The sequence below is a fragment of the Xenopus laevis genome, chromosome 5S (genome assembly GCF_017654675.1).
Source record: "Xenopus laevis strain J_2021 chromosome 5S, Xenopus_laevis_v10.1, whole genome shotgun sequence".
Lineage (NCBI taxonomy): Eukaryota > Metazoa > Chordata > Amphibia > Anura > Pipidae > Xenopus > Xenopus laevis.
The window spans coordinates 82138007-82151433 of NC_054380.1; the positions used below are offsets into that span (position 1 = coordinate 82138007).

General features: G+C 38.7%; 1 protein-coding gene across 1 annotated transcript in view; it reads left to right on the plus strand.

Moving 5' to 3' along the window:
- Nucleotides 1–8293, plus strand: part of LOC108718011 (collagen alpha-1(IX) chain) — a 35078-nt gene extending 26785 nt beyond the window's left edge. The window contains exons 26-27 of the mRNA XM_018265548.2: nucleotides 5993–6070; nucleotides 7592–8293. Of these exons, the coding sequence (XP_018121037.1) occupies nucleotides 5993–6070; nucleotides 7592–7755 (242 nt within the window). The 3' untranslated portion in view covers nucleotides 7756–8293. The remainder of the gene's footprint in view (nucleotides 1–5992; nucleotides 6071–7591) is intronic.
- Nucleotides 8294–13427: the final 5134 nt, after the last annotated feature.

A 13427-nucleotide genomic window follows, 5' to 3' on the forward strand; every position in this document is an offset into this window, starting at 1 on the left:
TGGCAGAGAGCTCAGAACAGCTAACAGGTGCAAATAAGATACTTTGTAACAATTTTGACTCTGGTTGGTGCTGGTAGTGGTGAACTACTAGGAGGAGCAGCACACCAGTCCCACTCCCCAACACAGCTAGACTAATAGCACTGGGCTCTTATAGTAGCAAAGTAAAAAAACAAAAAAGAAAATAAAAGCAGTCCTTACAAGGACTATTGGGTTATTACAGCAGTCAGCAGATGAGATCGAAGCAGTGCCCACAGCAGCTACATACAGAGCACTGCAGTAGAAGGTAGATTACTAGTCAGCAAAGCTAACTAACCTAAACTCACTGTCCCTCAAATCCCTGCAGAGTTCTGTCCCTACAATACAGAGCAGTATCAAGTAGATTACTAGCCAGCAAAGTTACTATCAACTGTCCCTCAAATCACTAAACAGCTCTCTCCCTACACTATCTCTTCCAAGCACACACACAGGCAGAATGAAAAAACGCTGCAGGGCTTCAGTTTATATATGGAAGGGGAGTGGTCCAGGGGGTGTGGGGGTGGTCCAGGAGGGAGAGCTTCCTGATTGGGGTGAGAGGGCAAAAATAAGCGCCAGCTAAGGCGAACCCAAATTGGCGAACGTAGCGCAACGTTCGCGAACATTCGGCGGACGCGAACGGTCGATGTTCGCGCGAATTAGTTCGCGGGCGAACAGTCCGCGACATCCCTAGCAACAACTTAACATTTCTATGTTGCTATTTGTAACAATTGTGCTTCAAAATATAAAAGGCTGATTAATCTGTCTCTGCACATAGTCTGACATGATTACTCCTTTTGGGTTACAAAGCAGTTTAACACCAACTGCCCGTTCAACCCTTTGGGTGCCATGCAATCCAGCTCGTTAATCCAGTATTCCTCTCTCCCAAGCAAGACTTTATCAATGTCTCCCCCTCTTGCTCTGGCAGGTATGTGCTCTATGGGCATGCACCTAAACTCCACCAGGCTATGCTTTGCTTCCGCCAAATGCTTTGCCACCTGCTGCTGCCCAATATCCTGCTTTTTGTTTTTATGTTATTGTCCCTTTCTGGGTCTAAGGCTGCCCTGATGCTCGCCCTGTGCATCCCAATACGTTCTTTGAGCATCCTGAAAGTCTTTACACAATAAATCAGCCTGCATTTAAGAATATAAACAACACACATTGTCATGCAGGTCATCGTTTGCATAATTTCATATTTATTGCCAGTGCGGGGGTGCATAAAGTGATTACCTAGGATAAAGCTGCTGAAAAACACAGCCACTGCACCTGTGGACCCCTGGTCGTAGTGTTAGAAAATGCTGTATCTGTGGATTCGAATATTTGTTAGTCGGGTCAGAAGGGCTCAAAATTTCTTTCAAAGTGCTGCCTCTTTGGTAGCTAAACTTGGGTTTAATGGGCAGCTTTTTAGATATGCTATCATCACTAGCAACAATCTTTTAACAGTGTTAAAAGTTAACTTTGTTGCTAGAGATTCACTACCTATGTCTCAAATGCTCAGAGTAGTATGTATAGACAGTGATCAGCGAAAAAGGGTGGAAGACTTGGATATAATGTGCAAGTTCCTTAATAGAGGCTACCTGCATGAATTGATCAATAATACCAAAAAATGGGCTTTAGAGCTTAGTCGAGATGAAATCCTATTGGAAACAAAAACAGAAGATGCAAGTTCCTATAAGTAAAGAGGGTAAAAATGATATGTATTATGTGAGCCAATACGGGGCAGGCTCTGGATATATGCGGAAATGTGTGTTCAACTGATCCACTAAAACCTTCAACTCTGCAATGGGACCTGACCAGATAAAGAAGATATCGTCAATATAGCACCTGTATGAAGCGTCATATCTCCTGATAAGTGCATGTTTCAAAATACATATATACAATACATCCGATTCCATGGCGGTCCCTGTGCACTGTATAAAATATTGCTTTTCAAACTTGAAATAGTTTCTATACAAGATGAACAGCAACAGGGACACAATAAACTCTCCTGGGGGCCCCTTATATTGATCATTATCCATAATCAAATTTTGCACTGATTCTATACCCCCTTCATGTGGAATACATGTATACAAGCTTTGCACATCCATTGTTACTAATACAAAACCACTGGTATATCTATACTCCCAATTACTTTCAGAAAGTCATTAGTTTCTTTCAAGTAACTTCCCATCTACTGTACACAGGGTTGAAGATGAAAATCGACAAATTCAGCTATTCTCTCGTTTAGGGAACCATTAGATGAAATGATTGGTCACCCTGGGGGTCGCTGCATGTTTTTGTGGATCTTAGGCAGGGTGTATATGACTCGTCTCAAGGGGTGTATAGGTAAAAAATATTCATACATTGTATTAAAGGGGACCCGTCACCCAAAAAAATTATTCAAAATCCTATTTTATCAGATTAGTCAAGGATAATGAACTTTAATTACACTATATAAATTATTTGAATCTTGTTTCCTTCAGTCTGAGATTTCAAAACTACAGCAAGCAGGCAGCAGCCATTTTGTTGACACTGTTATTAAAACAAGCCTTGCATCATCTCGGAATTTTGTTTGTGCACCAGAATGGGGGACCCAATGTCCATCCCCATGCCCTGGCCACACAGTTATATGGTAAAGAGAACTGTAGGAATGTGTGGGGAGCAGTGACATCTAAGAAGTGCTGAATTGAAAGTGAAAGTAATTGTCTGCCCCGCCTCTATGCCACGGGCATAGAGGAGGGGCAGACAATATTTGATTGACAGCTGAGATTTTTAAATGAGCTTACAACAGCTATGAATGCTTAAATAAAAAATAGAAATTGGATTTCATGTTTAATTTGAAAAGGACTTTTATTATGCAGATTTTTGTGTCTGGGTGACAGGTCCACTTTAATAATCCAGTCATTTCTTACTGCATTATCCAATATAGCTTTCAGTTCATCATAAAAACCATCAGTGGGATCATATGTCAATTTACCATAATTATCTACATTGCTCAATTGTGACAAAAGTTCATCTCTATAATACTTGTAGTCAAGCACTACTACAGCTCCCCCCTTATCAGCTCTTCTGATAATAATGTCTTTATTGCATTTGAGGGCTTTGAGTGCATTTCTCTGCTTCACTGATATATATATAGTCCATAGAGATGCCAGCACTCTCGGAAAAAAATTGTTACTTGCCTGGACGCAGAGCCACAACAGCGTTTTTCAATTTGAAAAGAAGTCCGCATGCTCAGGTCTTAAAGAACAAAATAATATATTATGGTTTATTACTGGCAGACTAACGTTTCGTCCAGCAATCTGGCCTTTCCTTTAAAAAAGGATGCACAAGTTTGAAGAACACTGATGTTTCACAAATTTTTGAGTGTGGTTCCTTTTGAACGTTACATAATGTTTTGACCCTGCACCCACACCAACAAAATTTTCAAAGATCAAAATGCATCCTTTTGGTTTATCCTGAAGAAATTGATGTGCTTTATTCACAATGCATTTCCAACATTTCGGCCCATACTGGGGCCTTTTTCAAGTATAAATGGCATGTGTACAAGTGAGTCTTTAAATCCCTTTCAAAATTGGCTAGACAAGAAAAAAAAACCCTCATTGCAATCAATATAAACATTTGTATATACATAAATAAACGTAATACATACTGTTCACCACTCGGTGTCATTGTTGTGTCAGCAGAAGATGTGCCCATAAAGAGTGAAACAAAAGTGTCCACGTAAAAGTATCCATTCTAGGAAAGTCCATAAAATCTGCAAATTCATGCAAATGCGTTACATTGTTGCTGTTATGACAGACAAGAAAATGTTATATACATCAATGGCTTTCAAAGAGCAACGTTCATCAGTATTAATAGCTTGCCTAAAGCAATGCAGCTTATCCATATTTACTCAAAATTAATCATCATAATTTCAAACCTGTCATGGCACAATGTTGAATGTGAAAAACGTCTCTTAGGTTAGAAAACAACTTAGTACTAGTTGCCCATTAAGTCCTTAGGTGCCACACAGTCCAGCTCATGTATCCAAAAGGCCTCTCTTTTCAATAGGGCATTATCACAGTCACCTCCTCTTATTTTGGCCGGCACATGCTCTATTGGCATGCACCTGAATGCTGCTGGACTGTGTTTAGCTTCTGCCCAATGTCTGGCCACTAATTGCTGAGCAATATCCTGTTTCTTACCCATAGCTTTATCTTCTCTCTCAGGGTCTAAGGCAGCCCTAATGCTCGCTCTGTGCATGCCCACACGTTCTTTTAGCATCCTGATTGTTTTGCCACAATAGATTAACCCACATGGACATTTGATGATGTAGACAACTAAAGTGGTAGAAGTGATCACCCAAAATTAGGCTGCTACACATTACGCAACCTGCGCACACGTAAACCCGATCGTGGTGATAGGAAATGTTGCTTAAAATCTCTTTTAGTGAGCTCCATCTTCGATAACTAAACTTGGGCCTGCGTGGTAACCTTTTCGCTATATTTTCATGGCTTTTAACCAATGCCCAATGTTTTAACACACACTCCCTCATGTGACTTGAGCTTTCACTGTACTGACTTACGTAGTACATATCTTTTTCATCCCTCTTTGTTCGGGCCGTGTTTTCCTCCAATAGGATTTCCTCTCGATTGAGGCTTAATGCCCATTCTTTGGCATCATTAATCAAAGCGTGTGGCTAACCCCTAAGCAGGAATTTTTTGCACATAGTGTCTACATCCTCCACTTTTTTCTTATCCTTGCTGTTAATGCGTATCACTCTTAGCAACTGTGATCTCGGCAGTGAGTCTAATAGGTGTCTAGGATGATTGCTGTGGTAGTGTACTAACGTGTTCCTGTCTGTGGGCTTTACATATATGCATGTCTGCAAAATGTCATTTTCCTTATACACTTTCACATCCAAAAATTCAATGCTGTCCACATTATAGTTTTGTCAGTTTGACAGGGCTATTCATACTGTTTAAATGTTGTACTAGACCAGGGATCCCCAACCTTTACAACCCGTGAGCAACATTCAGAAGTAAAAGGAGTTGGGGAGCAACACTAGCATGAAAAATGTTCCTGGAGTACCAAATAAGTGCTGTGATTGGTCATTTAGTAGCCCCTATGTGGATTGTCAACCTACATTGAGGCTCTGTTTGGCAGTGCACCTGGTTTTAATGCAATAAAACTCACCTCCAAGCCTGGAATTCAAAAATAAGCACCTGCTTTGAGGCCACTGGGAGCAACATCCAAGGGGTTGGAGAGCAACATGTTGCTCGCGAGCTACTGGTTGGGGATCACTGTACTAGACCCTCCAGCTCTTTAATAGGGCCAGACCATATAAAGAATATATCATCGATATAGCGCCTATAGAATGCACCATATATTCTGAATAAAGTGTGACTCAGAATGCATTCATTCTCATACATATACATGAATGTATTAGCATATGTGGGGGCTACCTTCGATCCCATGGCTGTCCCTGTGCATTGCAGGAAATACTGTTTCTCAAATTTGAAGTAGTTCTTATATAAAATAAAGTGTAGCAGGGACAAGATGTACTCACATGGGGGCCCTTTGTAATTCTCATTGTCTGTGATCAATTGCCGTACAGACTCTGTTCCCAATCCATGCGGAATACATGTGTACAGACTTTGTACATCCATAGTTACTAGGACAAATCCAGATACAGGTATATCAATACTTCTTATCACTTTTAAAAAAATCATTAGTGTCCTTTAAGTAGCTGCCTATCTCCTGCACACATGGCTGGAGATGGTAGTCAACATTATATTTGGACATTATATATATATATATATATATATATATATATATATATATATATACATACATATAAATATATAAAATGCAATATTATCTTGATTAATAAAAACCCAAAAGTGAAAGCAGATGATGGTGGAAAGTAGATAGACTGGGATCTTGAAAAAAGCATATTCTTATATCCTTTGTGGTGATACAGTTGTACAATTGGGATTTTTTTGTTTGCATAATGCAGGTGACTCTGGAAATAAAGGAGACAAAGGACCAAGAGGATCTGGCCTAGTTGGATTTGAGGGGGATCAAGGACCTAGAGGTAATTAAGAAATTAGCCAAGAGTTAGTTTATACAAGGGGGTGAAATTTGCAATGTAATAAATGTTATGTTGTAAATATATGTAAAGTAATGTGTTTACTAGCAGTTAGATTTATTTGGAAATAATATTTATTAATAATATTTAGCTGTGGGAATGGAGAGTAATAGTCTGCAGAAGTTTTCACTTTCATTTATTAGACAAAGGATTCACAAGTACACCTCTATTCTGCAATTCTGCCTGGTGCTGTGGGAGACAAAACTCCCCTAAATACAGGTATGGGACCTGTTATCCAGAATGCTCGGGACCTGGGGTTTTCCCGAATAATGGATCTTTCTGTAATTTTGATCTTCATACCTTAAGTCTACTAGAAAATCATGTAAACATTAAATAAACCCAATAGGCTGGTTTTGCTTTGCTCACTAAAGATTATTTATATCTTAGTTAGGATCAAGTACAAGGTACTGTTTTATTATTACAGAAATATTTTTTAAAAATTTGGATTATATGGATAAAATGGAGTCTATGGGAGATGGCCTTCCCGTAATTTGGAACTTTCTGGATAACTGGTTTCCGGATAATGGGTGCCATACCTGTACATACAAGCAATTAGGCACCAGCACTCAAGGCAATGAAAACAGGGGACAAGCCACTTGTATTTAGTCAAATGAAAAATCAATTCCTACACTTCTCTGAAAAGAAGTGAGAGGTGTCAATGAGTTGGTTTTTGTTTAACTAAATAAATACAAGGGACTTGTCCCCTGGTTGAATTGCTTTGAGTGCTGTTGAAGTCTTCATTTAAAGCATTGGGGGAAAATATTAACTTTTTGGGGAATGTATTTGCTGTAATGACAACAAGCCCTGGATGGGGGCTTGATTTACGAATGCTTGAGCCTTCGATATTGAGCATTCTGCTACTAAATTCTCACGGAGTTTCTTCATTAAAATACCTCACCTTCCTGATGATTGTTTTCTCTTCCCAGAAAAAAAATAAAAAGCTTGGCAGGTTTTAGGTGCCAGGTTTTTTTTTTTTTTTAAAACCCGCTTGGGGGAAGAAATAAACAGATCAGCTATTCAAATGAAGAGATCATGCAAGAGTTTTGGAACCTCATGTGTTTTTAGTAGCTGAAGGCTCAAGCATTCTTAAATGTGACTCTCAGTAAATCACAAGTACATTGCCCGCCACAGGGCCTGTGGAATTGTGTTACTACAGAAACTTTGAAATGATAATTGACAGGTTTTCTAACTTCCTCCAAAGACCTTAAACCAACAACATAAACACTGACTTTGCAAAAGCACAAAAAGTGCTTGTTGTATTTTATATTCAATGTATTTCACTTATATCTGTTTCGTTTTCCTATTATTGTGTACAATAATTTTGATTTTCTGTTCATTTTATTGGTCTTAAGATGAAAGAGACTCCACTTTGTTAACAAATTGTGCCCGTTCTACATGATATGGTTTTAGAGGATGTGTATTTATTTCTTATTAAATATAATTAATATTTTTTACATTTTACTTTAGGTGAAAGAGGCAGGCCTGGACAAGCATTTGATGGACAGCCTGGTTTAATGGGCCCTAGAGGCCACAGGGGACAACTTGGGCTAAGAGGTAACGCAGGCCTCCGCGGACCACCAGGTCTTTGTATCACAACAGGATGTCAATCAAGCCAGGAACAGAGACCATAAAGCACTGAACTGATATTGTTCTTGAATTAAATAAGTGTTTTTAATCATCAAGTGGTCAGTTCACTACCTCATGTAGTTTCTGATGAGAGGCAGAGCTATTAAATGACATTAAGATACTTTTAAAAAAAATCAGAACTTTTGTGAAGATCATTTGTTTTGTACATATATATTGAAACTGCAAAGGTCCCACTAACTACTTCTGAGAACCCAAGTAGTCGTTCTGACTGCAGACAATGGCTGTGATGTGACGACACATTGCTAAACAAGTTGTTCCCCTTAAATCTGTTCAAGTGACTACTTTGTGAGCGATGTCTGATCACTTGTATCTATAGCAAAATATAAATCTGATATTATTTATTGAAAGAGACACCCAATGAGCATGCTGTCACGGTTTAAATTAGGAATAAATCGCTGATATGTGTTACAAACCCCCACAATACAATGTTGCGGGATTTTGTCATTCTTAAAGAAAAAGTATAAATGTAGTTTTGATGTCAAATAAAACAATAAAGTAATAACAACATTTTAGTAGCTGGTACATGAACATGTATATGATATTTATCATTCCAGACGTCTACATAATAATCATTTTGTTTATTTATTTTTTATGTTGCATATAAAAGGAAAGCAATATTAAAAGCTATGCACATTATTGTTTATCAGTACATCTGGTAAATAGTGATGGGCGAATTTATTCGCCAGGCGCGAATTTCGGCGAAGTGAAACAGGAGAAATTTGCCCATCACTTCTGGTAAATACATAACTGGGTGGGGAGTGCATACTTGGGGGTAAATATTGTCTTCAATATTGCTAGAAGTATATTGTATGAGTGTGGCTGCTACAATAATGTTTTTATAGATATACAGCACTAATAGCACACCCGGGGCTGGAGGTGCAGTTCTGGGCCGGCGGTGGCCCATGAGGGCCGGGGCCCACCGGCTACTTTCCTGGTGTCCCGCTGGCGCAGTCCGACACTGTGTGGGGTTTAACAAATATTTTACTACTAAAAGGAGCCTGAACTAAAAAGGTTTCTGCACTAGAGTACTGAATGTGTTGGTATTGTTTTAAAATGAGTTTATAAATACAGGTATGGGACCTGTTATCCAGAAAGCTTGGGACCTGGGGCTTTTTGGATAACAGATCTTTCAGTAATTTGGATCTTTATACCAGTCTACCAGAAAATTATGTAAACATTAGTGATGGGCGAATTTATTCACCAGGTGCAAATTGGCGGCGAATTTGCGCGATTCGCCGCCGGCGAATAAATTCGCAAAACGGGTGCGAAAATTCGCCGGCGTAAAAAAAACGTACACCGGCATCAAAAATGGGCGCCAGCGTAAAAAAAAATGTACTCCGGTGTCAAAAACGAGACGCCGGCGCCGCTTCGCAAATTTTTCGCAGTTTCACAAATTTCGTGGGAAATTCCCAAATTTTTCGGCGAAGCGAAATGGTGCAAATTCGCCCATCACTAGTAGACATTAAATAAATCCAATAGGCTGGTTTTGCTTCCAATAAGGATTAATTATATCTTAGTTTGGATCAAGTACAAGCTACTGTTTTATTATTACAGAGAAAAAGGAAATCATGTGAAAAAAATTGGATTATTTGATTATAATGGAGTCTATGGGAGATGTCCTTTCTGTAATTAGGAGCTTTCTGGATAATGGATCCCATACCTGTACTGTATTCTGCTAAATATTCTTTGCTCTTTTCAGTAGACAATGTATTCTTTTTATTTTTATTTTTTTGCTTTGTGCAGATTGGCTGAAGGAAGAAATTAGTACAGAAATTAGTAACATAGTTCAGTTGTGCATTTTGCAATAATAAAATATTTAAATATGTCATGTGGCCTGGGGGTGCCCAAACCTTTGCCTTTAACTGTATGTGGGTACATAGACAGCTACATTATATTGCATAGTCACATGGAAGCAGGTTGATCATTGCCACTGAATTCATTTGCATGTATAATGTGACATGAAAATATACCAAGCAACCACTTCATGGCAGAACCAGACCAATCTAGACTGAGCAGATTCAATTGCGTGAGTGTATGTCTCATTAACACAGATGCTGCGGTGTGTATATTGTAATATTATTCTACCATTTGTCCATGTGGTGGCAGACTTTCTTAATTTAATAATACACATTGAAGGATATAGATACAGATATTACAAACATTATCTGTACTTTTTATCTGTATTTATTTTCAGCATATCCTTTTGATAAGCATGGATCACTTTTATAGTGATATTATTATTATTATGTATGTATCGTATTGAAAATCTATTACAAAACACAGCAAGAAATTATGCAGGGAGATACTAAGATTCACAATGTGAAGGCAATCTGTTTCATCTCACAGATATAAAAGTAATATGTATTCATTATACAGTATATGTATTCAAACTTTTAAATGGATTGATCTTTTAACTCCTGTCATGTGGAACGTCCCAATACCAATCAATATATGATGACTAAAGGCATAGTAAACTATTAACCTAAGCAAGGCTTCCTAGAATAAATACTTAAATAAGAAATCATAGTTATAATGCAACATGTTCTGATATGGAACAATATGTCACAAGTATAAATAACAAATATAAAGAACAAATTTACTATTTAAGATGTATGAGATGTCAGCAGCTCCCTGACACCTACATTGCTTAAAAATGCTCCCATGTTCCACCTAGTGGTAGATATGAGAATAGCGCTCATTAGTAAATCACCCAGGCCCCACAACAACTCCTCCAGTAGGAGAAACAGTAGCTTGTCTCAAATCAGTTCCTTTGTGAAGTGCTGGCTCCTTCTGAAAGCACAGGATCAGGCACAATAGTAATTATTATTACAGCTAAAAGAAATACATTCATTTGTTCAAAAATAAAATTTTAAATGGTAGAATTATTTGCAATGTTCATAGTGTAATTTAATAATAGAAACTACACCATTAATATCTAGACAGAATGAGTTTTAGCAGATCAGAGAGTCTGCGTATTCTTTCAGCTGCAGCCAGGGAAGCAATACATTGCTTAAGGGGACATATTATGCAAACTTCCTTTAATTGACACAAAAAACCCCACAGGTGCCATCTGGGGGCCCCCTCACCAGTCATAAGATTCAGCTCCTACAAATGCCAGCCCCCCACTCAGAACCGATTAACTTACATCGCTCTTGCGGCTGTGTTCAGGGGAAGGGGTAGCAGCCATGGTGCTCACAGTTCTCGGTAGGGACCATGGGGCCCACAATGGCCCCACCTGTTTTTTTTCCTGGTGTCCCATTAGTCCAGTCTGACCCTAAATATAATGGCTATCTGACCCTCATAAAATGGTTCTCACCTGTCCCTCGAATACTGGGTTCATACAAGACAAAACAAGATTAATTGCAAATAAGACATTAACAAATTAGTAAGAAGCACAAAAAAATGAAAGTCCTCATTAAGCCCATATGGAAATATTGACTGAAGTGAAAAAGGAAACGTTGTGCTTACCATCATGAAGCAGGGGGAGCAATGTGGCTGTGACCACAAAATTCATACAAAGACATGAGGTTCTGTGCACTCATCGGTCAATAGATTAATATTAATATATAGGACATTTAAGACATTTTGTCCATTAAGCTAATAAAAAATTGTTTGTCCATATATTGCAATATATTCAAGCTGGTCAACTACAATAAAGTTATCACTGATCTGGCCAGTTCTACCGTCACTTTCATCTGATTTATTAAGAATTCTACTGATTCATTATACATTTCCCTCAGGGACTACATTTTACCTGCAACTTGCTTTCCAAGGTTAAAACTTCCAATGGTATATATAGGAAATTAAAGGAGACATATTATGCTATAATATTTTATTTATAAAATCCCCCCTTCATTATAATGTCCAGTGATGCAAAAAAACTTTTACCAGTATTTTACCTCCTAGAAAAATCATTATATATAAGCTGCAGAGTGATTCTCTCTCTGTGGGCTTCACTCTCCCACAGGACAAAGGACATAGTATTGAATGACAGCCTGTACTCTGCCTTGGCACCCTAAACCCTGTCCTGTATTGTATTGTGTATTTTCACATATTATTATCAAAAGCTTCTTTTTATATATTAAACCCATATATGCCAGCCAGATGAAGCCAGAAAACAGATTATGAGCACATTAACAGCAAATATTTCATTCATGTTTCTTCACTATTCTGGTTTTTTAACTCTTTTGCCTTCTTGTACTGCCCCTCTTTTTCTCTCTGTCACTTACCTTTTTCATTCCGGTCCCTCTCCTTATTGAGTATGGCTTTAACTCTGCTCACTTGAAAATGGAGATAAGCAGTAGTAGCACCCATAATGTAATTGGTGGTCAAACGGTTAGCCGGCCAAATGTTAAGCTATTCAGGGCCGGTTCTATCAACTACAGGCCTATTTGGAATAATTTTGGGGTCCCCCTAGACAAAGTGTTGCTGTCTGTTACAGGGTTGCAGGGCAGAATGAGTAAATACTTTGGTTTCTCTGTCTCCCTAAGTGACTGCTAATTGGGGTTGGGGGCGGGCTCGGCTGATCAGGGGTGGGGAGGGTTCATTGGTTGGGGGTCAGGGGCTGGGCCACTGGTGTTGGGGGAGGGCTGGGCAGATGGTAAAAGCTCCTGGCTTCTTGTCCAAGCTGCCATGGCAGTAGACATTAGCACAAAGTAGCTGGCTAGCCAAAGTAGGTCATAGATAGCCAACAATACTTTATAGTGCAAAGTAACAACCAGTGGTAGCAGCTGCATGACCTACAAGAAAAATCAAATATAAATATAGTACATATATTGGACATGTGCATAGCCCATAACAAACAAAAGGTTGTGAAAGAAATTGGCCAAGCTAATATTCCAAGTTAGATTGGGGGTGGGTGTTTACATGTTTGGGGGGTGGCATAACATTACAGTGGAAATTACACACCAGTCTGTAGCTTACAATATATGTGCTCAACCCCAGCAGAACTTTTTAGCAAAGTATGTTGTGTCTGTGTAAACCTGCATTCTGCATTGCATGAACTTCACAGCATACATGTCCTGTTTACAAATGTCAATGTTATTCATGACGTGTAAGAGGGAAAATGGCCACCGGGTGAAAGTTGCTATTTGTTTTAGGAACATGTGATGGCGCTGGCAAATGGAGGGCGTCTATGCAGTATAAATGATGTGGCTTGGGTGGGAAAGATATGGTCAAATTATATACATGGTAGGAAAAAGTAGGCTTTACAAGGGCATACATGTAATTAAAATAAGCAACAATTCTAATAAATCATTCGTTTGAAAATCTACAGTTTCTAATGAACAGTGAAGAGGCACTACCCTTGTGAATTAAGAAAGCAAAAAGGTATTAAAAGATAGAATCATTTGGAATTGCAAATGTACTTGGCTAGTAGCCTGGTGTAGAGACCTCCCACATGCTACAAATATATTTTATTTCTCATTCCAAATACTAACTCCAGTCGAATGGCACAGTAAGGGAGATGGAATGGTCAAACATTAAATACATGACACAAAGACATTGTTTGCAATGATGCGAGCAGATGATAATATAATATATGACAATGCAGCTGCTGTAGACTCTACATGTGTTGGAAAATCTTTGGCCCATTTTGCTGCTGGGGCCCTCATCTCCTCCATCATCCTCCTCCTCCTTTCTCCTCTGTGAGCCAGTG